At 43.0% G+C, this 27,501-nt stretch overlaps 1 protein-coding gene across 5 annotated transcripts in view; it reads right to left on the reverse strand.

Moving 5' to 3' along the window:
* Positions 1 to 27,501, reverse strand: part of COMMD1 (copper metabolism domain containing 1) — a 129,298-nt gene that overhangs the window by 52,625 nt on the left and 49,172 nt on the right. Inside the window, exon 3 of one of the 5 annotated variants that reach the window (XM_024109074.3) lies at positions 1,760 to 23,528. The exons of the other annotated variants lie outside the window; for them this stretch is intronic. Within the exon in view, the coding sequence (XP_023964842.2) occupies positions 23,430 to 23,528 (99 nt within the window). The 3' untranslated portion in view covers positions 1,760 to 23,429. Of the gene's footprint in view, positions 1 to 1,759; positions 23,529 to 27,501 lie in introns of those variants that run through there. 5 annotated transcript variants of the gene reach the window in all.

Genomic DNA, 27,501 nt, shown 5'->3' on the forward strand with positions numbered 1-27,501 from the left:
AGCAGGACAGCCAGAAAGTCTGTAAAGCGTGGACTTGGATGAAAACTTTTGCATCCATCCTAGGGACAAGGAACATCCTCTCATTTGGAGTCATGAGGTGCCACTGGACAGTAATGAAAGCATTTCTGTGCACATGCTGCTCTATGTCCAAAATAGAAATACATTAAAGTCAGTAAGTTAAAACTAAAAAAATCCTCATGACATCTTGAAAATATAGGACTGTCTCCTCATTTAGCTGTCAAAAGAAAAAAGTGTTGCCCCGCATTTTGTTTGGTGCAAGTACTGTATAGCATTAGTAAACTCCCATTAGCTTTTGGATTCATGATAGTTTTTTGTAACATTGTCAATGGTTCTTTGCAGCTAATATTGAAACTCTTACATTTCTCTCTAGGAAAGCACTTTTAAAGTGACTCTTTCCATAATTATTTCTCTTACACAAGATGCATTTAAAACATTATTATTTTCTGCTTCCTGGATGGGAATGAAGCAAAACTGCAACCTTTACTCACTTCAGTCATTTCAGAACAGCATTACAGCTTTAGGCAGTACTGCAAGCTCTATTACAGGGAAACAGGTCCCCACTGTATGGGACTATACAAGGAAAGATGATATGGAAAATCAAAGCTGATGTCCTCATGAACCAACTCAAATCAATCTAACATTTCCAGAGTTACAGTGGCATCTCTTAGCATTTACCCTTTGAAGGAAATAAAACCTAGCCTTGGATATAATGCCAGCTGAAAAATCCAAAGCTGACAAGACAATTATGCCCTTAAATTCAACAATCTGTTTGGGCCTCAAATCCCTGTTTCTGTTATTACTTTTTGAGAAGCTACACAAGCTTTAGGTAAATGTGTGAAAAGACAAGATCTCTGGCCACAGAGAGCTTACTGTTAATTCCCTGTTTTACACTTTCACAGACCGAGGGATGGTTCAGCAGGATTGTGTCCTCTAAGTACATCTATGTGTGAGTGGGAAATTTCTTCTCTGTGGAAATTTTCCCTTGCCCAGTCTGAGGTTCTCTCTTATCTACAAATCAAACTCCACTAACTAGACACACGGAATTTGAACTATACTTTATATTCTTAAAGAAGCTATTAGAGGCCTGATCCAGCAAACCCTTGCTCATGAGTAATCTTTCCTCATGCTAGCCATCTGCTCCAATGAGCCTATTGACCATGCATAATGACTGCTCACTTGAAAAAGAGGTTGTAGGATCCATATTTTTTATTTTATTTAGCAACTTTTCATTACAAAAGGGTTATGATTATTTTCTAGTGTAGATCTGGTACTGGCCACTGTCGGAGACAGGATACTGGGCTAGACTGACCATTGGTCTGACCCATTATGGCAGTACTTATATTTCACGCACTTTTGTACTCAGTTAATGTACTATATTTTTAGTAGCTTGGCCTCCTTTGTTACTTCCTTTTATCACTAAGTGAAGTCCAATTCTAATTATTGCTAAAGTGTATTATCCCTTTTCAAAACTAAGCTCCTCAATACCTCCACCTGGAAAAAAGACATATTCAGTTGACCGTTGCAAGATAATCATAATCTTGAAGTAAAATCTATCCTGGTGTGCTATTGTCTCTCTCTTCTCTTAAGAAAAGAAAGAAACTACCAGTCAATCTTGGATCCTGAGATTCAAAAATCTTTGTTTTCTAATACTGGACAATGAACCTGTGTGAATCCAACAGCATGAACTTTCATGGGAACTGTTTGGTTATAGCAAAATCTGGTTCTCTTTGTTTCAGTGTTTTTATTTTTGTGTTTCTCCCAGAAGAGAGCTGACCCAGATGACAGATTTTTGTTTTGTTTGTTTTTTAACCTTCTGGCATGTAGTAAGTTACTTTTTAATGTTCCTTATCACCGGATCTTCATATGACCCATAAAATACATTGTAAAACTAAAATTAGTGTAGGTTTACAGATGTTAAGTGCTCATTAATTTGTTTGTCATGCTTAACAAACGTAATTGCCAAAATCCAAATTTATTTTGATTATTAAAACCAAAGTATGCTCCTGGTCTGGAAGATCTAGCAATTACAAAACATTAATCATGTTTTGTACAGATGGCAAACAATTTAGAACCAGAACCATACCCATGCCGGATCAGAACCAAGGTAGCTACAGCTATATTTTTAAACAGGATTGTTTCTAGCACAGTTTTCTTGATCAGTGTGGTAATTTTTTAGAATAATGTTAGGCAAATTACGCTACAGACTGCTTTCTCATACTCCACAAGCAGTCTATAATAGTACTGTATATAAACATAATTCTAACACTTTTCTTGAATCTAAAGATCCCTTTCCACACTGGTAACAGGAACCCATACTAGACCCTGCTAGTAACAACCATGTTTAAATGTGGCTATGTAGCCTGATTCTTTAGGGGTTATTGATTATATTTCCAATTAATTCTAATTCAAAGAGCTGGGGAACTGTAGGGTTCTACTATGAGAACCAGGCACAACAGAATCAAGGTTATTAAGTTCACTATCTGGTCAGGAACCCTGGTGAGCCCAATGGAGACACTCACACTGAGGGCAGAGCAAATCTTTAACCACTTTTATAACACAATTAGTAAAGACAGAAAAGCTCCACCCAACTTAAAATGCCAAAAATACAGAGTTAAGGTGATTTTGTACCATTTTGTGATTTTGTACCATTCCTCTCACACATGCTCATATATTCAAAGGTCCAGCCCCATTCCTGGCATGCCAAATGAGTCCAATGATCCAGATCGACCGAGAATGACCACCCATCCACTCCAAACTCCCACTTACATGGTGATCTGGCCTATTATAGGGCGTAGGGCCTGTCATGAATATTCATTTGAAAGCCCAGCCTCTCTTGTTCATATCTAACTTCCTCACCCTAATAATGTTGGGGTACTCTTTATCCCATAGGTTAGTATGTTAACAAATTTAACTTATTACCATATGCATCAATTAGTTGCCAAGGCAAGTTCAACATTCCTGGGGTTACCTGGTAGCATTTTAAACACCGACCCCCTTAAGTTTGAAGTTCCCCAAAACTCAGGGTAATTGTTGTGCCATTTATCTATGCTAAAGGTCATAGGCCTCAAAGCCTCATGCTAACTTACTTATGCCATATGATAACTGCTTAAGCCAATATCTGAAAGGATACAGGCCTGTAGTTACCTTGTGTTCTAGCAAAATAAAATGCTAAATCTGGCTCTATAGGCTACAGCTACAAATACGTATTTGAAAATCACATGAAAATCAGGGAGATATTTCCATCTCACTGTGCAGCACATTATAGGACAAATCCTTATGCCTGTACTTAAGACCATTTTCCTAAAGTTATTGCAGCACAATGGAATGAGCTGCAGATAAGCAGAGAGCTGTAAGCAAATCATTACAAATGAGTTTATTCTAAATTAAATACAAGAACTTTGTGGTTGGAATTAAATATTTCTGAGGTTTAATCATCCCAGAATCAAAGCAATGAAATGTTTATAAGAATTATTTGACAAGTCCACATTGGTTCTGTGACAGTATCTAAGCACACCGTGGTATCTGACTGGAATGCTGTAGTGTTTGACCACAATCCAGAAACCACAGGTGTTGCAAGTAAGACAAGCTCTGTTTTGGATTCCAGTTTCCTTAGGAGAAAAAAAGGGCAATTAATTCCTGGTGCTGTTCCTTGTAGGAGACGAGTCCTATCTACTCTAAAAACAGCAGGATACAATTTTTGTTCTTTTCTTTTGTGCCCACAAATCTTAATTATGATGGTTGCTTTTGGCGCTTGTGTATAAAACATGCAATCACACTGTAATTTAGCCTACAATAATGTCTAATAAGCCAGTCTTTTGTGTGTGCGTGTACACACACACACACACAAAACCGCCTAGGTTACTCGTAGCCCAGAAAAAATCTATTCCTGAGGAGATGATGTAAAAGAGATGTCAGAAGAGAATTAAAACCTCTGAAACGAGAACATTAACATGCTGTATTGTAGGGATAGAATATATTGCCTTAGTAAGCTTATAACCACAACCATTAAGTCCCAGACATAATATCCAGGACTAAACCCATAATGAATGTTCTTTTATCACAAAATCACGGGTTTTGCCCTTGCCTTGCAAGCCGATTGGCTACACTACCTTGAAGCAGCAGGGGTGCTGGAACACTTTTTATAGTGGGGGCGCGGAGAGCCATTGAATCAAACTGTAAAGCCTCTATACGATCAAAACTACTTCAAGCCAGGGGGTGCGGCAGCATCCCCAGAACCCCTAGTTTCAAGCATCTATGTGAACAGGTCCTGCCAGGAAAAAGTGAGGGGCTTGGGACAGGGAGGAAGAATTGTGGCACATTTTTATGCAAACACTGATTTTGATAACAATTAGCAACGCAACTGATCATATTTTACTAAAGATATAAGGTGCCAAAAAAACACTGTTCAAGTTGTAGCCCTAATATATGGGATTACTTCACACATAAAACAGGTAAGTTGTTACTGACATACGACTGTCATAATCCTCTAATTAGCCTTGCTGTATATCAAGGAACACACAGGTAACATTTTTATCAATGTGGGTGAAATTATAATGTTCCATTGACTTCTATAGAGATCATCAGGTTTCCTGTGAAACTGCTGGATTTCTAATCTCAGAAGTATCTAAAACCAAGTAACATCTTTGATATCTATGACCATGTCTATACTGGAAATTTGCCTCAATTCCAGTAACTGAGGGCCAGCCACTGGAGTAGCTGCTTACAATCAGTTGAGCTTATTCTGATTGTCTATTCTTGGAGTGAGCACCAGTACAGCTAAATCAGTGACTGACCACTCAGGGCTGGCCTGACCATGAGGCGAACTGAGGCGGTAGCCTCAGGTGCCAGACTGTGGGGGGGGCGCCATTAGGACCCAGAGTGTAGAAAATTGTGTCTGTTGCTGGGGCATATGAATTCTCTCTGCTCTAGATGCACAGAGATGGTTGAGCGCTGTGCTGGAGGAAGGCAGAATTGAGACCTTTCAAAGTTTTGGCCCAAGCGACGGGGTCTGGGGGTGTCATTTGAGCTCCCCACCTCAGGTGCCAAAATGTTGTGGGCCGGCCCTGTGGCCACTGAATGGCAGATCATCCGGGGCAAATTCCCAAAGAAGAAATGGCCTGTGTGTGAACGGGGTGTACAAACTCAGTGAAGGAGAGTTACAAGAGTATCTGAGAAATTATAATTAGCTATTTTCTAACCAGAAAAGTGAAAATGCCACAGATGGAAAGGAAAACAATACAGTCCTAAGACCTGGAAAACCCAGAAGGGCTTGTTATAGTCAGATTTTTATGCAAATAATGAGACCCTGTTTACAAAACTCAAGATATATCTTATACCTCAGGTAAATATCAAACACAACTTGTTTAACAAAGCCTTCGCTTCTTTTTTTGTGAGATGACTTAGCTGTCAACAATACAATATGGTACTTTCACTGTGTGGTTGAAGGCAACTCTCCTGAAAAATGTTAAGTCTCTGCCATGCTTCTAATCAGGGTAACTTCGCCAGAGTTATAGAAGCCATTCCTTTTCTGTTTAGATTTTTATACCATACCCATAAATTGTAATATCCAAGTACATATCAGCCACAAAAACAGATGCAAAAAAGCTGATAAAAAGTCTCCTGCTTATAATGCTCATATGACTAAAATGCTCATCTTGGACTCACAAAAGCCTCTTTTTTCTCCACTGTTGACCTTTCCCTTCTCAAATTCTCAATTTATGTATCTTTGCTCAGCACTAAACCCTAGATGAGTCTAAAAGGCAAGTTCTGAATACAGTGACACAAAGCGTAAGTGACACAAAGGCTGTAAATTAAGTGTACATTCAAAGTCTCAAGCAAAAGAAATATTTAAAAGGATTTGATACCGTGAGGAAACAGTTGAGGGGAGTTTCTTGAGGGTCATTTAAAGAAAAGCCATAAATAAAGAGGCTAATCCAACTCCTGTTTCAGTCAATGGCAAAACGCCTAAACGTCAATTGGAGCTTTAGCATGCCTTAAAGTTTTGAATGCTACAGTGTTAGCATACATTAATAGCATTTGCCACTGGAAAAGCAAACTGATTTCAGCACAAAACACAGATGTCTTCCAACATATTAAACCATTCTTTTTAAAATAAATGTATCTGGGTTTTCATATATTCCTATACCTTGTTCTTCAGTCTCAAGAATTTATGTTAAAGCGAGTCCAACTAAAACCACAGCCTAATAGAAATATTAGGGGGGAGGCAAGAAGATTTTTGTATAAAGTATGAACAGCATCCTACGAATGAAGCACAGAAAATGAAACCTTGGCACCTTAGTCAAATGATATTTAAAGAAATGCTCTACAGATACCTCAAGCCCATGCACGCTTGGTTTCCTTGGTAAACTTATTAAATTCCTAAACAACATTTAGTTAAGTTTAAAGTTGAGGTTGCTAAGTGATTCTCTGTTTAAAAGAACAGCTGTGAAAAATGTGATAGTTACAAAACAAACATGCAAATACATGGCAGAGAAGGTGGCAATGAAGCACATACTAGAAATTTGTACAGTTAAATGCATAGCATTCATACAATACACTTTACTTCTCTGCATAGTGATCACAGTCTATTTACTTATACACATGTAAATATCTTTACTGTAATCTGCCGCTCACCCAACCTCAACCCTATTTATCCATTAGGTATGCTGGTCATAGTCCTGCACTCTGAGCACTCTGGGGCAGGAACTGTCTTTGTTTTACTCATCCACACAGCATCTGGCAAAAAAAGGACATCTAGGCACTAACACAATATAAACAATAATAAATGCATCTAACCAAATTATGCCCTTCAGGAATATGAATTTACAAGTGAAGAGATTACATATAGAACATTAAAAAGTCAGGTAAAATAGACTATTAAAATGAATATTAATTCACCCAAAAACAGATAGTAGATAATGTTTTCACCCCTCAGCTCATAGAGAGCCGAGAAGCGATACTATATGTGAACTTGTTTCACCTACAGGTTCACAAGAAGATTTCTCCATTATTTAAAAAAAAAAAAAAAGCATTTATATTTAACTTTAACATATTTACAACTTTTTTGGTGAAAAAGTTTTTCCTAATATTCAACCTAAACCTCCCCCATTGCAACTTGAGACCATTACTCCTTGTTCTGTCATCTGGTACCACTGAGAACAGTCTAGATCCATCCTCTTTGGTAGTTGAAAGCAGCTATCAAATCCCCCCTCATTCTTCTCTTCTGAAGACTAAACAGTCCCAGTTCCCTCAGCCTCTCCTCATTAGTCATGTGCTCCAGACCCCTAATCATTTTTGTTGCCCTCTGCTGGACTCTTTCCAATTTTTCCATATCCTTCCTTTTAGCATGGGGGCCAAACTGGACACAGTACTCCAGATGAGGCTTCACCAATGTTGAATGATAACGGGAATGATCATATCCCTCGATCTGCTGGCAATGCCCCTATTTATACAGTTTCTAGCTCCCAGTCATCATCTCTCTTGGGCAGAGACCCATGCCTCCCTCCCAGGGAATCTTTTTAAGGCTGCATTTCCCTGGCTACACTGATATATCCCTAGCAAGCTAGATTGCTGAGAAGGCTAGTGTCTGTGCTTTGCTTTCTCTCCAGAGACTATGACCAGTGCATTGCCTGAAGTTATATGTTACCACAGAGCTCTTTTTAAGAAAGCACATTTATTCTTAAAGTGAAAGCATTACAGAGAAAACATTAAAACCAATAAAAGAGTCTGCACGCATGCTAAAAAGCTTAGCAGAAGTCACCTCCAGCTCCAAACATAGGTGCTAGAACTGGGGGTGCTGCCGCATCCCCTGGCTTGAAGTGATTTCCATCATATACAGGGTTTACAGATTGGTTCAATGGCTCTCAGCACCCCCACGATATAAATTGTTCCAGCACCCCTGCCTCCAACCTCAGGCTCTGGCAGGTGTGTAAGTCATTCAAAACACAACTGATTTTTCCCTGTGGTTACAAGTTCATAATTGTCACAGGTCCAGGTCCAGAACCAGAACTTCAGCTGGTCAGTACAGCCATTCTTTATACAGCTCAGGCCTTTGATCTCTGGTCTCTGGAATAGGTAATCAGTTGATAATCACCCACTCCTCAAGGCATAGCTTCAAAAGGCTGCGTTTTTGCATAACCAGAGGTGGGGAATTTGCATTAACCACTCCCTAGGTCAGTGGACCCCAAACTTTTCAGGGACACATGCTGCCTTACCCCTGTCTGCGTCCTTCCACAGCCGGGAATGGGGCTGGGCTCCTGGAGCGGGGGAAGGGGGGCAGGAACGCAGACCTGGGTAAGGAGGCCTCGGTTGGGGCTCCAACTGAGGGCGGGGTCAGGGCCGGGAACGGAGCCGCAGACATGGGCTGAGGCTGGGTGCGGGGCCGGGAGCAGAGCCACAGCCAGGCCACGGTGGCAGTTGGGCCCGCGGCCAGATGTGGAGCTGCGGGATAGGGTCAGGAGCCAGGGCCGTGGCTGGAGGTGGGGCCAGAGTTGAGCCGGGAGTGGAGCGGGATTGGGTGGCACTCCCTGCCTACTCTGGGTTTTGGCCCAGGCCTGCTGCACCCCCCCTAGGGGGGTTCGCCCCACAATTTGGGGACCTGTGCCCTAGGTGTTCCCTAGGAAGTCCACTTAACATTTCATGTCCCAAAAGTCTATTTTTGTCTGGTACATTTTCAGTATATTTTTTGGAACACCCATATCTCACATCTGTCACATCTCCCCCCTGGAAAGATTATATACAGTCCTGGCCCACAGTAATACATAAGCCATTCATTTAATGCAGTGGACCCCAAAGATAATGAAACTTAATTAAGAATTCCTAAGGATGTGACAGAAAGTTGCCATATCTGTCATACACTCAAAGAGACGAGGAGTGGTTAGAGGTGCAGTTAGCCTTGGTAACTCTGACATAACCTTAATTCAGCTCCTTTGTATAATAATGGATGCACATAGTCTTTAATTACATGATTATATGCTGTTTGTTCCACAGAATTACTGCCTCAGTCACTGCACAGGATGGAGAGGATTCACTGAATTGGGTAGCTGTTAAATATTTTGTTTTAATTATTTGTGTGGCTTAGCACCCTTCATACTCTGCTCCAAATTCAGAACTGTTCATTTCCTCATGGGCTTTTTTTATAATACTTATCACTGTAATGTCTGAGTGCTTCACAAATGAGAAAGTTTATCTTCAACAGGAACCCTATGAAGTGAGGTGGAATTATAATCTCCATTTTAAAGATGAGGAAATGAGGCACAATACTACTTCTCATGTTCAGAGCACAACTTTCCCGGACTCAGTTGCGGTCACAAGTGTTCAGTTGTTCTGCAAACCAGGATGCAAATGTTTCAAATTGGGCACTCAGAAAATGAAGAGCATACAATTGAGAACTCTGTGGCAAAGGGAGAGAGGAGAGAATCCAGTCTTCCAGGGCAGCATTCAACTGCCTTAACCATGAGATCATCCATTCTCTTTCTACAGCTCCCTGTCTCATTCACTACATACCTTTCAACTTTTGTAACAAATAAAGCAGGGGTCCTGCAGACAACAGCCCTACTCATTACACAACCCTGATTAATTCTCTAAGCACAGTCCATCCTATACCCTAAATGAGGCAGGGGTCCCATGGAAATGTAGTTTGTGACAATTGTGACGGGTTTGGTTACAGAGACCCCCTTGGTCCTGTCACCTGACTTGCTGAAACTAACTCTGAGCCCATTTTCCCTGTCAGCTTGGGACTCCAGAACCCTGCCTTGTTGAGCCAGGCACACAAGTCTGCTGCAACACAGACCCAGCGTTTGAACCATGTCCCCAAAGCTGCAGGCTTTAACTGAAAACCACTCAGCAGGTACTCCTGTCTCCAGCACCCAGACACCCAGCTCCCAATGGGATCCAAACCCGAAATAAATCAGTTTTATTCTGTATAAAGCTTATACAGGGTAAACTCATAAATTGGCCGCCCTCTCTAACACTGATAGAGAGAGATGCACAGCTGTTTGCTCCCTCAGGTATTACTCACTTACTCTGGGTTCAATTATAAACAAAAGTGATTTTATTAAGAATAAAAAGTAGGATTTAAGTGGTTTCAAGAAATAAAAGACACAACAAAGTAAGTTACCAAGCAAAATAAAACAAAATACACAAGTCTAAGCCTAATGCATTTAAGAAACTGAATATATGTAAATCTCACCCTCAGAGATGTTCCAATAAGCTTCTTTCACAGACTAGACTCCTTCCTAGTCTGGGCCCAATTCTTTCCCCTGATACAGTTCTTATTAGTTCCAGCTCAGGTAGTAACTAGGGGATTTCTCATGACTGGTAGCCCCCTTTGTTCTGTTCCACCCCCTTTTATATCTTTGGCCCAAGGCGGGAATCCTTTGTCTCTCTAGATTCCCACCCCCCCTCCTAAATGGAAAAGCACCAGGTTTAAGATGAATTCCAGCATCAGGTGACATGGTCACATATCACTGTAAGACCTCATTCTTCATTACCATAGGCTGGCCCTCACATCCACAAGAAGGCTTTCCAATTAAATAAACTATCTACAGCCAATTGTCCTAGTCAGTGAGTGCCATCAAATTCTAAACCACCAAATGGCCCACACTTTGCATAATTACAACAGGACCTCGGAATTAACTTCATATTTCTAGTTTGAAACAAGAATGATACATACATACAAATAGGATGCACACACTCAGTAGATTATAAGCTTTATAATGATACCTTACAAGAGACCTTTTGAATAAAGGATATTCCAGTTACATTATATTCACTTTCCAAGCATATTTTCATAAAGCATATGGAGTGCAACGTCACAACAATAATAATATAATACATATGTACAAGGGGGCTGAATTAGGGTTGCACAGGGAACTTTAATTCTGGGCGTTTCCTAATTTTTGAGGGCTTGACTTTGGAACTTTAATGTTCTTTTCAAATAGGTTTTATTTAATGTAATATATATGCAATTGTCTAGATTCTGAAAAATTCAGTTGAATATTTGCTAATCCTGGTGTTTTCTTAAAACTAATCTTTGCTAAAAGTACTAAAATGTTTTCTTTTTGGTACAATAATCTTACTATTGGAAAACCTTGTTGCATCAAGATGTTTAAAAAGGTCAGTTGTGTTAACTGATATTCATTTGAGTTCTCTGGTGTGATGGGAAATATATTTGATTTGGCACACAGAGAAGGTATTCATGGAACAGAGCTATTTCTATTGTCTGGTTCGTAGCGAACTTTTTAACAAAGTCTGCCTTGTTTTTAACTGAATTTTCTTTAAAAATTAACAATGTGGGTTGGGAAAGAAGCTTCAGATTGCAGCAAGGTATTTATTTGACTTGGACCTCCTATGTGTACAGATGAACATTTACCTATAGTTAAATAAATGTATTTAAGAATTATATGCAAATAAATGAGGAACACTGTTGACATTTATAAGACTCAGAAAAAAATATAGCTGGGACAACTGCAGCCAAAGAAAATTCAATACGAGGGTGTTTTGAATGGAAATATTAACCCCTCCCTGTGCATAGGGTGGGAAATAGTTTACAAGCCCTCCTTTCTTTCCCTGTTACCATCTTCCTAGTCCACCCACTGCCTCTTAGTTTAATAAGTGTTGTAGTATGCCAAGAAACTTGTGCTCCTATGTAAAAATAAATACATATGTAAAATATCCAGCCTCATCTTTTCCTTGCAGCTTCCATTTTCCCTGTGTGACAAACATGGAACTAATATATAAAAATATCACCGCTTTATAAACATTGTATGTGACCTGGTCAGTGATGTAAAGTTACTGTATAAATAGGGTTCAAATTCAGTAGTGTTTGTACAGGAAGATGACCAATGGTTTCCCAGGTAACAATACCCAAGACTCATTTGAAAGACAATGGCAATCTTCCAGGCGCTAAGCCGAAATGACCTTTTTGTGCCAGTCTAGAAAGCAAAAGAGCTAAAAGCAGTTAAGAGTCTTGATCCCTGCGAAGGGGGATGAGTTGTCAGGGGCTGCCCAGGGTGTTGTCAGTGAGCTCTGACAGAGAGAGAAGCTGATGCAGAGAGAGGCTTTGCAGAGGAATCTCTGAGGAGTTAGGCTTGTCTACACTACCACTTTTCTCCCTCAGGGATTTGAAAAAACACACCCTTGACCAACTTAAGTTTCACCGGCAAAAGTGCTGGTGTAGACAGCGCTATATCTGCAGGAGAGTCTCCTGCCGACATAGCTAACCCTGCTTGTTGGGGATGGTTTAATTATGCCGGCAAAGAATCATAGCGTCATAGAATATCAGGGTTGGAAGGGACCTCAGGAGGTCATCTAGTCCAACCCCCTGCTCAAAGCAAGACCAATTCCCAACTAAATCATCCCAGCCAGGGCTTTGTCAAGCCTGACCTTAAAAACCTCTAAGGAAGGAGATTCCACCACCTCCCTAAGTAACCCATTCCAGTGCTTCACCACCCTCCTAGTGAAATAGTGTTTCCTAATATTCAACCTAGACCTCCTCCACTGCAACTTGAGACCATTGCTCCTTGTTCTGTCATCTGCCACCACTGAGAACAGCCGAGCTCCATCCTCTAGATTACTATGTACCAATTCCACAACCATCACAGGTTGTATTTGGAATTTTCAAACTCTAAATGGCTTTTCTTAATGTTCTTTTACTGTGTTTTTTGTACATAACGTATTTGCAGAGGTTTTTTATATCCACTCATCCATTTATATGATCTATATTTTATCCCTATCACACATGTAGATTTTCATTCAGAACAGGTCTCTAATGCAGCAGACTGCAGTACCTTGTCTTTCAGGGTGTACTGACATCAACTCAACACTCCCATAACTATTTCCCCCACCAAAACAGTGAAGCTGTAATCACCAGTCTGTCCTCCTATTCTGCATAAATCTCCTATAAAATGTAGTTTGGGGAAGAAAATCTCTGCGATCTCCCACCTTCCTGAGCAGGAAACAGCAACACAATCTGTCAAGTGAGGAAGATGGCCACTGACTGCTATGTAAGTTACGATTTGAATAGTGTATGATACAGCCAAAATGACCTACGCCCTTTCTAGTAAATTTCTTCACAATCATTAATATTTTATCAGAACACAGAAGTTGCCGAAGTGGATCAAATCAATGGGCCATCCAGCCTCCAATAGTGGCCAGTACCCGACGCTTCAGAGGAAGAAGGTGCGTGAAACGTCCTTATCTAACAGTGATGTAATGACCTGCCTATTGTGGAAAGGCAAAGTGCAAGGGCACATCAAGTATTTTTATGTAAATTCAACAGTTTTTCAAGCATTCTCCATTTCTTCCCAACATATAAATAAGATATTTGGAAGCAGAAGCAGATTCCAATCTAATTCAATTTGATCAAACTCTAGCTTTTTGGAAACAGTCCTACTTCATAGCCGTCTTTCTAAGCACCCTGATATTGGGATATTTAAGTGCTCCATTTCCATAAAAGCAGCAAAAGCAGGCAATTTAAAATGAACCACGGATTATTTAAAATGACTGCTTTGAACAGAAGTGTAATTTTCTAAAAGGGTTTTTTGCTTCTGACCATGATACACTGCACTGATGATCTGTCATGTCTCATACATTACTTAAGACCAAATATATTATGCTACTGTAACTTCCTACATAATGTTACACTGTGGCTCTATGCAAGCTTGGATTCTTTTAAGATGCTTCCTTCCAGGCTGCATTCTTGAAAATGACATCATGCTGCTAATTCTTCCAAATCCTTTGTCATATTTACAGCTTAAGTGGAATGCAAATTTTACAGTACCTTAAAGTGAGGTTCTGCTTATGAAAGTGATTCTATAAAAATGGCATCCTTGGATTTAACATTTATTGCCTTTCAGTGATCAAACATGATCAGTTTACATATCAAAACAACTTTTCTGACTACCAGGAATCTTGCAAATTCAAATGAGGCTCAAAAGCCTAGTCTACATTTGGGGATTTGTCCCAATTCCAGCAATCGGTGGCCAGCAACTGATGTGGCTACACCAATGAAAACCCGAAGTGCAGACAAGGAAAGTTGTGATTTGCACCAGTGGAGTTTAACCTTGCTTAACCATAGGCAAGCTGTATTCTTTCCTTATCACACCTCACCAAGGTAACAGAGGGTTGACGGTCCAAAATATGCTTTCAGACGTGCCTATGCAACCTTGTTGCCTTTAACAGATTTGCATGGGTGCAGCTGATTAGATAACTCTGATACACTAGAAGGAATAGAATTCAGCTACTCTTAGGGCTTGTCTATGCAGGTTTTAAATTGGATCAATTGAGTTAATATGGTTTCAAAAGACTTGCATGCACACGACAACCCATCAATGTACACAACACATTTATTGCGAACTCTGGAGTCCTCTTGCAAAGTGGACTAGGTTTGCTTTGAACTGTATTCGTTCGGTCTTTTGTTTATGTGCATGCGATTGCTGTGCACCATTTTTTGCTTGCTTCGGACGGCTATACCACAGTGCTTTGCAGGTTGACAGTCACTGACCTGTCCATTTACTTGTGTGCCCCCCCTGCCCTGGTGTCAAGTTTCCAGGACTGCCCTTCCCCCTTTTAAAACTGCAGAGCCAGATTTTGCCCCCCTTGCTTCTGGTTCCCAGTATATCATCATTCTGGTGATATAACCTCGATAGCACTCCAGAAACCCCACAACATGCCTTGCACAGCTGCCTGGAGCCGTGCTGAGACCACCATCTGGGAGAAGGGTTGATTCAGGAAGTTCTTGTGGCCAGCCACAGGAACAAGGACCTTTTTGTGGGCATAGCAAAGCAGATATCCACTAGGAGTCATGACTGGGACGCCAACCAGTGTCAGATAAAGAGCAAGCAGCTCAAGACAAAGTACACTGAAATGAGGGATAACATTAGGCAATCCAGCAGGGGACATGTGACCAGTCAATTTTTTGGTGAACTGGACAAGATTCTACACTACGGTATGACCCATCCCAGGCACTGCCTGGGACCTGCTACCCACACTCTCCCCCACCACTAAGGGCAACCAGCCAAACCCATCATGAGATGAGCACAAGAATGCCTGAGCGCCAGGAGTTTTTGGGGACTCAGGAACCTGATGACGGCCGGCTGGAAAGCCAACCCCAATCCTGCCCTGCATCGCCTAAGCCCAAGTCCCAGCCAGAAATCTAGGCCAGGACCGAAGAGTCAGATCCTCTGGAGGAAACTTTAATATGTAAGTACCTATCATTACAATTTATTACTTATTCATTATAATTGGTGATGCAACCTCTCTCCTGTTTGCTGTTTGAAAATAGCCCCAAGCATAGAACTGAAGTATTTTAAAAACTGATTTAATATTAAAAACAAGATTTTTTTTCCCCAAAAGACGACAACTTGGAACCTTGGCATCCTGTTCAGAAAAGTTCTCTTTCAAACCTTCAATCCCCTATGCGCAACTGCTTCTAAAAAAACAAAAATGTGTGTTCATCCCCACACAGAGGACAGAGGACCTTAATCTTCAACTAGACTGTTCTTGTATATTTTAACATAAAAAGAAGAAAAAAGAATAGGGGGATGGATGTACTATAGGCTTTTTTGAAGGAGTTAACAGAAGTAATGATATTAATAATCAATTTGCGAGTACCCAGTTACATTTTGAGTAGAAAAGGACAGGCTAGCGGTTAAAACCATGTCTAAAAGTCAGGACTCCTGGATTCTATTCGATTCCCTGCTCTCTCAGACTTCTAGAATGACCTTGAGCAAAGCTGTTAACTAATCTATTCTTCAGTTTTACTCTCCTGTAACTGGGGAAAATAATAGTTCCCTCCCTCAGAAAGGGCAGTGATGCTTAATTTATTAACGTTTCTCAATGAGTTTCACTGAGATCCGTGGCTAGAAGACACTATCTACGTGAAAATTATATTAAACTCTTGTATGAGCTAGGACAGTAAGGGAAACAGGCAGGGCTGGCTAGTTCAAATCAGAAAATACTGTTATAAAATTGTTTTCTTATTCACTATGTTTTTGTGCCCATATAGAATCACACAGTATTCCTAAGCTTCCTCAGAGTCAAGAGTCCAACATTAAGCTCTTCCTGTGCGAGTCTGCCTCCGTTTCTGCTAGGTAGCAGCATTCTTTGAAGAAATATCAAGCATCCAAGATAGAATTTTAAAAAATCATTAGGATAAATCTGGGGCCTAATAAATTGACTGAGTCATTTTTATAAAAGATATCACTAAGGGGGGGGGGGGAAGAGAGAGAATACATTTAGTTGAAATGCTCTGCAACTGAACTAGACAATTTTTATTTTAAAAACAAGCTTAAATAGCGAAGACCAAGTGAGATAATATTATGAATGAGTAGAAAATTTAAAATATTCCATTCAATGTTTATCCAAATGTACTTTAGAGCTGAAAACATATACTTTAATGGCCAACATGAGCCGAAGAAGGAGCCAGAATTTACCAATGTACATTGCCAAAGAGCCACAGTAATATGTCAGCAGCTCCCCCCGCACAAGTGCCTCCTGCCCACCAGCAGCCCCACCAATCAGCGCCTCCCCCTCCCTCCCCACACCTCCCGATCAGCTGTTTTGTGGCATGCAGGAGGCTCTGGGGGGGGAGGGGAAGGAGCAATGCCATAGCAGACTTAGGGGAGGGGTGCGGGAAGGGGTGGAGTGGGGGCCAGGCCTGTGGCAGAGCCAGGGGTTGAGCAGTGAGCACCTCCCAGCACACTGGAAAGTTGGCGCCTGTAGCTCCAGCCCCAGAGTCGGTGCCTATACAAGGAGCCGCATATTAACTTCTGAAGAGCCACAGGCTGGCCACCCCTGCTTTAGTAGGACCGACGCTTAGACCAACAACGTACTTTTAATATTGCAGTGATGCACTGAAATACTTAAATGGTGCAATGTCAGAACCTGTCCAAGGCAAATCAGATGTCACAGGAGGAATGGGAGAAGCGCCCATGAGGTCATCCTCCCACAAACAGCGAATTGTTGAGGAACTCGCTCCTTCCTCAGGTTTTCTTTACATTTTAAAGAGTAGAAGCAGTCTTACAAACAAGATTGTATCCCATACAAGATCACATGCCCTTCCATCTAGTTCTCTCTCCACTGGAAAAAACCCCTCAGCTTTTTATATTGTACATCTGAATTGGAGCCAATGAGATGCACCTCATCTGGCTGTGACACTATAATACCTCTGCAAAAGCCCTACTCTAAATATCATATTTAAAGCCAGACAGGTTCCATGGCCTTGAAGTTACTCCAGGACACAATATTTTACAAAGCGTACAGAAGGTGTAATCACCCTGTCAAAATTAGACATGCCCTAAACAGAGATGGCAATGAGCATCCCTCGAAATTTAAAAAGATGCAGATAATCAGATTTACAACCAAAGAACAGAGGTGTTAGCATCTTTAATCAACTGCTTCTCAGGCTATGTCTACACTAGAACTTTTCTCGGAAAAACTTTTGTCGGTCAGGGGTGTGAAAAAACAACCACATAAATTTCACCGACAAAAGCACCGGCGTGGACAGCACTATGTCAGTGGGAGACATCTTCCCGATAACATAGCTACTGCCGCTCATTGGGGGTGGTTTAATTATGCAGGCAGGAGAGTGCTCTCCCGTCGGCATAGAGCGACTACACGGGAGACCTTGCAGTGGTACAGCTGTGTCAATGTAAGGTCTTCAGTGTAGACATAGCCTTATTCAACCGCCCTACTTGGTCACAGTACAGCAACACGTCTTCCTCCAACAGCTAGTGGAAATGCAGGTAGAAAAAGGCGAGAGTTTGCTCAGCTGACTTCTATGATTGAAATCCCTGGTGATGGGACGTCAAGTGTTCAGTTTATAGTGCTTTCAGTATTTAGCTTACCACAAATTGCTTTGAAAAGCCATTCACTTGGAGTCTTATCCAAAGCCCATTAAAATCAATGGGAGTCTACATTAACTTCAGTGGCCCTTGGTTCCTTCTGTATCCTGCAGAAGAGGTAAATGTTAAGATACAGCTAACTTTAAAGGCCTTCCTTTTTGCTACTTGGAATCCCATTCTGTTTTCTCTTTCAGCGGCAGTTACATTTCTTGACCTAGTTATTGGTCCACATTTTCAACAAGAGGAGGCAAAGGCCAGCCTGCAAAGGTATAATTGTAAAGTTACTGCATTTGTACATACAAATGAGACAACTGCACCTGCAGATGCACGATACTAAAAATAAGCATAAAAATTTCCTGTGCAAATTCCAGCAGCCACCTGACCTATAAAACAGAAGCCAAACTTGACCTATAAAACAGAAGAGAAGTAGACATTTAAAGATACTAACTTCATTGTTACAGTATCTATATGAAAATGATATTTTCTACAATATGAATTTACTCCCCCCTAAAAGGAGCCTAGCTTCTCCCAAAATATTTTCTATCGTTTCTAGATTTTATAAATAAAAAGTACACCTTCCTTAATATTTACACAGGAGGAGACTCACACCCACATACAGGCCCAGTTGCTTTTGTATTGGACTCCAGCATGGTGTCATTTAGGAATCTAGTGTACCAGGGCCCAGCTGGGCCTCCAAACTCTTCTTGGCAGTGGTGTAGCATATTACCAGGGTGGGGGAAGGTTAGTCAGCTGGTAAAATGCTGTTTTGATATATTTGGCCAGGCTATCCTTGTAATACCAGGATGCCTGAACAGCCATGTGAAAGGCATTCACATTTGCAAGAATGCTTCTTTGTTGAGTTGTCTAAGAGACAGTTTCTTGTAAATTTAGATACCTTGACTGCTCCCAAGAATGGAGAATGCTGACAGAACATGACAGAGCACCAACTAATGAAATCACAAAGAAAAACCAACATATGGGGGCAGGGATCCGGGGGGCAGTCAGGAATGAGAAGGGGGGTTGGATGGGGCGGCAGGGGGCAGTCGGGGCAGGTGTCCCGGAGGGGGCGGTCAGGGGACAGGGAGCGGGGGTGGGGTGCATGGGGCAGGTGTCCCAGAGGGGGCCATCAGGGAACCGGGGGGGAGGGGAGGGTTGGATGGGGCAGGAGTTCTGGGGGACCCCCACCCCTAACCGGCCCTCCATACAATTTCCAAAACCCAATGTGGCCCTCAGGCCAAAAAGTTTGCCTGCCCCTGCTCTATTGGCATGTGACAGTGGGGTCTGTCCCCTACAGGGTAGTAGGACTGAAGGGTCATCTCATCTATCTCACAGTGTGGCCCCCCTTTAAGGTTTGGTATCCAAGGGTCAAGGAAAATGACAAAGGCAGATATCATAGAATCATAGACTATCAGGGTCGGAAGGGACCTCAGGAGGTCATCTAGTCCAACCCCCTGCTCAAAGCAGGACCAATCCCCAGACAGATTTTTGCCCCACATCTCTAAATGGCCCCCTCAAGGATTGAACTCAGAACCCTGGGTTTAGCAGGCCAATACTCAAACCACTGAGCTATCCCTCCCCCCATGGACAGAGAGAGAGAGAGACGGGGCGGTTCTATGTTTTTTGCCACCCCAAGCATGGCAGTCAGGCGGCCTTCGGCGGCATGCCTGCAGGCGGTCCACTGGTCACGCGGATTCGGCAGCGTTTCTGTGGGTGATCTGCCGGTCCCACGCCTTCGGCGTACCCACTGCTGAATTGCCGCTGAAGCCACGGGACCGGCGGATCTCCCGCAGGCATGCCGCCGAAGGCTGCCTGACTGCCGCCCTCACGGCGACCGGCAGGCCGCCCCCCGCAGCTTGCCGCCCCAGACACACGCTTGCTGCGCTGGTGCCTGGAGCCGCCCCTGGAGAGAGAGAGGAAGCGGACCGAGGGGAATAGGCTGTGTTTGAGGAAAACCGGTGTTTCTATTACTTTAAGGGCCTGGGACTATGAGCCTTGTATAGAGAGTGGGGCAAGGCTATCCTCCAGCCCATCCAATCAGCTCTAGAAAAGATGGCTGTATATATGCTGCCTCTTCCCTCAGATCAGAGAGACACCAAACAGAAGGCAGCCTGCTGAACCCTTTGAGCCTGGGGACTAATTGGAGACAGACACCAGCTGAAGGGGAGAAGCTGGTTGAAAGCCACAGTTGGCCTGAGGTAACAAGCACAGCCGACAAGGGGACCTGTGCCACATAGGGAACAGCGTGAGAGAAAACCTCAGCCCCTAGAACGAGAACCCCTGAACCTGAGAGGAGAACGTGTGTGTCAGGACCAGAATCTCCAGTCCCAGGAGGAGAGTGGGATGATCCCTGGGTCTGAGGGGAGACTACAGACCATAGAGGCCAAGACAGAAAGAAAGAACAAAACACACAAACACAAGAAGGAGGGCTGAGAAGACCCCTAGTCCTAAAAGGGAGCTGAGTGCTTTGGGGGAAGTTAAACCCCAGGAGAAGGAGAAAATCATTTAAAGACTCCAGAGGCAGAGCGTATTATTTCTGAACCCCAGTAGAGGCAGCGAAGGGAAGTGTGCCTGCTTGGCCAACAGGGTAGGCACTCATGTTCTATGACAAGGTAATGGAGCAGTTCAATCTCTATGGTTCATGAGGTTCTTGGCTTCTCTGCTGAGTCTGCAAACTAATGCAAAGCATGTGATGAGTTTATGATGTGGGAACTGGAAAGAGACTCACTAAACATCCTGTACAGGAGCCACCAGTCATCAATCAGATGGGAATAATTGTTAATACCTATCAAATTCGACTGAATTCAGAGAGGTGACCTATAGGCAAAAGGCTCTGAAGCTCATTAGCATATCATAAGGCATCCAATCCCCCATATGTGCTAGGGGCACATCTTCAAGAGTGAAGGCTGTTTTCTGGAAAGGTAAGTTTATTAAATCAAGTTCTGAGCTTTTTTGAGTTTGCATGCACAGACAGGATTTACCACTCGGTGAACACGGGCAAAATCTCCCAAACATTACTCTCAGTCTCAGATACATTCAGTCTGGCACACCATGGTAAAGGACAGCTCCCCTTAACCAAAGCACAGACCTCTTATTTCACCTACCCGAGTAATGGGGGATGAAAGGGTGGAGGGAAGAAGCATGCAATTATCCTCTGACAAACAACCCATACCGAGAGACATTTTTTTTTGTAAACTAGCATCAGAACGTTGGGTATCAGGGTTCCTGAGTTCTGTTCCTGGCTCTGGGAACAAACTATGATGTAGAGCTTAGAGACAGCACAGATACATGTAACAATGCCAGTTTGGGTCATCTGCAGGGAACTGAACCCAGGACCTCTTGACCTAAAAGCATGAGCCCTGACAAAATGAAAATTAGAATTAAACTTACATTTTTGTTAACTTATGCCTCAATCCTGTACTTTTAGAACCACAACAACATACTTCATAAAGAAATTAAAGTTCTGCTCTCAGTGATATACTACATATTTATTTTTTGCTGAGCTTTCAGGAAAGGATACAAATCAGCAAAGTGAAGAACTACCACCAGTACAATGTGTTGTGTTTAGCAAAATTCAGTTTAATAAATCAGTTTTGTTCTAGTTCTCTCTGAGCTATGTGACCCGTTGCCCTTTTATGTTTTTACATTCACTTTTCACTGTACTCGGTTATGTAACTGTTCCCTCTAACTTGGAAATTTCCAAGGTGAACAAAAGCTCAGTAATTATGTTCTTGGTCACTAATGTGATTTTTCACTAACTTCTATTCAATGTTTTTTACGGTTTTAATCGCAATGTCTATTTGGCTTGCTGTGGTTAGGCTGATCGATTTGAATGCACTTTCCAATATTTGACTGAAGCTATAGCTCCAGTAATGTAAGTTTAGACTAGTTTAAGGATGTAGGGAGAATAGGTACAGTATTTTTTTTCACTGCATACCATGTTCTCTTTATTCTGCAGTTATGGAATCTGGAACTGTTTTACCATGGCAAGCATCTCTTTGAACTCTAAAAAACCAGATCTGTCTTTTCAGAACATACAGTCTATTAAAAATAGGAAATTTGTTCTCTAAAATTACCTTCAGAAATAGCTAGGTTGCAACCTGAACTGTAGTGTTTATCCATCTTTGGCAGCAGCAATGGCAGATTTAATTTTTTCCTACCCATAGCACGACTTACTCATGACATATCCTCAGCCTGTTCTTCAGCAGTGAAAGCTATCGCTGGAACTAAACACAAACCACAGAATCCAAATTTCTTACAGAGGCCTAGATTTACTATGTAAGGAACACCAACTAGGAGTTCACTAGCATTCACAATCTGTAATCTTAGTCATATGATGAGATTCAGAGAAGCTAAATCCTGGAACCTTGATTACATTATGAAAGTATAGCCTAATATTTTTATATTTGTGTGTGTATGAGCAAGTGTGCAAATGCCTGCATATAGTACATATGTATCTTAGATTTATAATTTGATTAAAATATAAAGTTAATCCATATTAGGATCTCCCAATTTGTGTAGAATTTAACACAACATCAAACATGTCAAGATGAGTCTCTCTCTACTCACTTTTCTTGCTTTTGCTATAACAAAAGGTTACTGTGGTTTACCTTGGAACATGCTTCATTTTCAATGGACAACAGAGCAAGCCCACAAAGTTTCTGCAGACTAGGGTGACCAGATGTCCCAATTTCATAGTCTTTTTCTTATTTAGGCTCCTATTACCTTCCACCCCCTGTCCTGATTTTTCACACTTGCTGTCTGGTCACCCTACTGCAGACATTCAAGGTAAGAAGGTCAATCATGTCTCAGGCTTCAGGGTATAATATCATCACCTCCAAAATCAAGAATGCATTTCCCCTCCCCATGTACTGTACAACATTACACAACTGTCTAGTTGCATTAAGGTTTTCCCCTCTCCCCATTTTCCTCTGAATTATCAGGTATTATTATTATTATTTTTTTTAGACAGAGGTAAGCCTGGTCTACACCACAAAGTTAAGTCGATGCAAGGTAGCTTAGTGATCTAGTTGTAAGCGCTCCGTTACGCCAACACAGTAACACAACCTCCCTGAGAGGCACAGAGCTAGGGTTAGGTCAACCCAGTTGCACAGTGAGCCAGGACCTGTTTTTGACTCCAATGCAGTCCAGCCAGTCAAGCACAGGCAAGTGTGATGCAGGGGAAGGAACCTTGCATAAGCGTGTAGATAAATTTTCAATGACAACGATGGCACCCCCAAAGTAGCAGGACACATCTTTTGACTTTTCATTATATTTATTTGTGCTAGAAGAGGTAGTTATATGACCAAGAGAGGTAGAGTTGCTATCTGCTTTTCATTCCCCCTCTAAAATTAGGCGGGGGTTGGGGGGACCATGCAGAGCAGTTTTACATACACAGGGATGTCCCTTGAATCCTCCTGAGAGATCTCAATTAAACTTTCTTGGAAGTACTCTGCAATCCTCCTCCAAAGGTTTCTAGGCAGGGCCACCTTATTTCTTCCTCCCTGGTAGGACACTTTCCCACGCCGCTCAGCGATAACTTCAGCAGGCACCATTGCAGTAAGCAGGCTAGCAGCATATGGGCCCAGGCGGCTTCAGTACACCAGCAGCAGCTGTGCTCTCTCTGCCTGTTACCCTCAGAAGTGAGATATCAGCGAAAATCACCACCTGTGGAAAATGGTGCCAGTATTCAATGCCACTACCCTATACTACTAGAATCACACCACCGAGCAATTCCCTCCTCATTTTCCCAACTCCTGGCGGGCCATACTCACCATGACTAGTGCTGTGACTGATGCTGTGCACAAGCAATCCCAAGCAGAAGTGAGGCGGTAGTGCTTAAAATTTTAGGGGAGCAAGGGAAGTGAATTCAGCAGCTTAAGTTTTGCTTTCTGTCGTGACTACGCTGACAAGGGTACCTCTGTGTCTTGTATCTGCAGTTACACTCCACACCCACTGAACCCGAGCCACATAAGGAGGAGAAAGAAGAGGACTCGGGGTGACATGTTCAATGAGATCCTGCAAGCCGGTGCTGCACTGGACAATGAGCATAGGGCCCGGATGATGAACGCTGCGGACAGCTTGGAGAAGGAAAGAATTGACAGGAGAATAGCCCAAGAGTCCCAGCAGGAAAAGGAGAGGGAGATGCAACAGGACATAATGGGGTTTCTCAGACAGCAAACACAGATGCTGCAGACTCTGGTAGACTTATACGGTTCAACAAACCGCAGGGGCGGCAGGTTTGTATAATGTTTGGTGGTGCCCAGAATGAGTCCAAGTCTTCCCCCCCACACACACCCCTACTTAAGGCTCTTGGAGGAAGTTTGGGTGTGGAAGGGGGTTTAGGGTGCAGGCTATGGGAGAGAGTTTAGGTGCGGGAGGGGTGCAGGCTCTGGGCTGGGCCAGGGGGTTGGGGTGCTGGGTGCAGGCTCTGGGAGGGGGTTTGGGTGCTGGGTGCGGGCTCTGGGCTGGGACAGAGGGTTGGGGTGCAGGAGGGGGTGTGGGGCGTAGGGCTGGGCCAGGGATGAGGAGTTTGGGGTGCAGCAGGCAGGCTCACCTGGGGCTGGGGACCAGAGAGGACTCCCGTCAGCCTTCTCTCTGCTGGCAGCAGTGAGCTCTGGGGGAGGAGGGCCCTCCCCAGCCCCCCCCAGCACGACACTCACCCAAGCCCCTCCAGGGTGCTGCTCAGGAGGTCCAGCCAGGATAAGCCCCCCCTCGAAGTCACCTGCTGGGGTGAGGGGGCGGTCTGTCATGCGCCTCCTCCCTCCGCAAGTGCAGCAGCCGCCTCAGCCTGCCCCCGGCACCGCTCCTTGTAGCCAGTAGCGGCAGGAGGGACACACCGGGGAAGGGGCAGGCGGGGCCGGCAGATGGGACTGGGGGACGCTCAGGGGAGGGGGCATTTGGGGGCGGCATGTGGGTCCGGGTCTCAACATTGGTTGAGCCGCATTTGCAGGAGCCCGGGTACCATGGGCCCATATAACTCATCACCCTTGCATCAGGGGGTCAGTGCACTACCCCTACCACTCGACCCCGGGGGACATTAAAGACAATCACCGCTTCGTGCACACTGACCTGTGAAAGCCATTGTTGGTGTATGTGTAGCTGAAATGGATATGAATGTTCTTACTTCTCCATAAATTCTGTTCTCTTATTAATTTTTTAATGGATTTGTTTTAAAATTGCTTTTTTGCATTGATTTTGTTACAGAATACAATTCTATTGTTTGGAATATAATTCATTTTTATTAGTTCACAATGTACGCTGCCCAGTGATCAGCAGTTCTCAATTACCTGTCATTGCACAGTGTCACTCATAGGATCATTTACAAAGTTAATAGGGGGTGCATTGACAATGTTATATTCCTACATGTACAGCAATCACCACGATTCCTGCCAGGCCACAATAGAGCAGGGCCAGGTAGAGCACACTACCACAACACACACTACTCTTTCCAAGCCTCCCTGAGCCGTATAGCTCCACATCGAGGTCGTCTATTAGCCCTTGTATCTGACTGTTCTAAATCAGCAGACAGCTGCTCCACATCCACCCCAGTGGAAACTTTTCCACCTTTGCTTCACAAATATTATGCAGGACAAAGCAGACAGCTATAACCATTGGGATATTTTTCTCATTGAGGTCCAATCTTGTGAGTACAAGACAACGCCCAGCAACCCTTCAAACAACCAAACGCATATTCAACTGTCTTTCTGCACCTGCTGAGCTGCTGGTTGAATCATTCCTTGGTGCTGTCGAGGTGGCCGGTGTACAGCTTCATGAGCCAGGAGAGCAAGGGGAAGGCTTGGTCCCTCAGGATCACTATTGGCATTTCAATATTCCCAATGGTAATCCACTGGTCTGGAAAGGAAGTCCTTGCTTGTAGCTTTCTGAACAGTCCTGTGTCCTTAAAGATGTGAGCATCATGCACCTTCCCTGACCAGCCCATACCGATGTCAGTGAAGTGCCCTCGGTGATCCACCAATGCTTGCGTAACCATGGAAAAGTAGCCCTTTCTGTTTATATACTCAGTGGCAAGGTTGTCTGGTGCCAAAATAGGGATATGTGTGCCGTCTATTGCTCCACCGCAGTGTGGGAACCCCACTGCTGCAAATCCATCCACTATGTCCTGCCCATTGCTGAGAGTCACAATCTTGCATAGCAGGAGGCGATTAATGGCCCTGCCTACCAATGGTACCCCCAGTGGGTTTGCCAACTCCAAATTGATTCCTGACTGAGCAGTAGGAATTTGGCATTGCAAGTTTCCACAGTGCAATCGCCACTCACTTCTCCACTGTAAGTATAGCTCTCGTTCTCTCGTCCCTGCACTGGATGGCTGGAGTGAGCTCAATGCACAGATCCAGGAATGTGGCCTTGCCCATCTGAAAGTTCTGAAGCTACTGCTCATCATCTCAAATTTACATTATGATGTGATCCCATTAGCCAATACTTGTTTCTCGGACCCAGAACCAACACTCTACCATCCTCACCAGCTCCATAAATGCCACCAACAATCTTGAACTGGTTTTCACTATGTCCCACAACAATCTGTCCTTCAAAGAATCGTCATGTTCCCCATTCATTCGGTTCTTCTTGTGCACCCTGTGCTTGCAATGTTCATGAAAATAGTGCAGAGTCCATGTCCTCAAAGGAAACATGTACAACATCTTCAAAAGATGAGTGTGGCAGCTTAAATTCATAACTTTGCTAGGCAATAGAAATTAGACTCAATAAAGATACTGGATTTATGGCTCACTACAACAATCTGTAACCTGCTAACTCCCCTTTATTTTACAGACTGAAGTGTTAATTGCCCACTTCACCTTGAATTTAGCTGTGGACTTGTCTACACTACCGTATGGAGTGGATCTAAGTTACGCAACTTCAGTTACATGAATAGCGTAGCTGAAGTCGACGTACTTAGATCTACTTACCGCGGTGTCTTCACTGAGGTAAGTCGACAGCTGACGCTCTCCCGTTGACGCCACTTGTGCTTCTCATTCTGGTGGAGTACCAGAGTCAACGGGAGAGCGCTCAGTGGTCAATTTATCATGTCTATACTAGACGCAATAAATCAACCTCTGCTGGATCAGTCGCTGCCTGCCAAACTGGCAGGTAGTGTAGACAAGCCCTGTTTTACTGTGAATACCTTTCCCAGACCTGAAGAAGAGCTCTGTGTAAGCTCGAAAGTTTGACTCTTTCACCAACAGAAGTTGGTCCAATAAAAGAGATTACCTCACCTACCCTGTCTCTCTAAATTCCAGAAACTCAGAAAGACGTTGTGACCACCATAAAACAAGCTGATTTTCAGAGAGTATGTCATACTCTTCAGTGCTGGACTCTAAATTACAATAGAATACAATGAAGTATTGTTCTCCCTTCATACCATGACCAGATCTTTTGCCTTTAAAGTTCTCAACCATGCAGCCAGTAATTAACATCACCCATTCTTGCTGTTTTTTTTTAAAATAAAAAAAAGTCTTGTATGAAGAAAAAGAATAGACTCTTCAGTAAAAAGGAAAATGGATAGTGTTAGCAATGCACATATCTTCTCTATACATTTCTACTGTCAAAGACAGTCAGCAGTGGCGTAGCTGCAGACTATTCATTATATAAATAAAAGTTTGCCTTCTCTGGTAAACTGGAG

The sequence above is a fragment of the Chrysemys picta genome, chromosome 3 (assembly GCF_011386835.1).
Source record: "Chrysemys picta bellii isolate R12L10 chromosome 3, ASM1138683v2, whole genome shotgun sequence".
Taxonomy (NCBI): domain Eukaryota; kingdom Metazoa; phylum Chordata; order Testudines; family Emydidae; genus Chrysemys; species Chrysemys picta.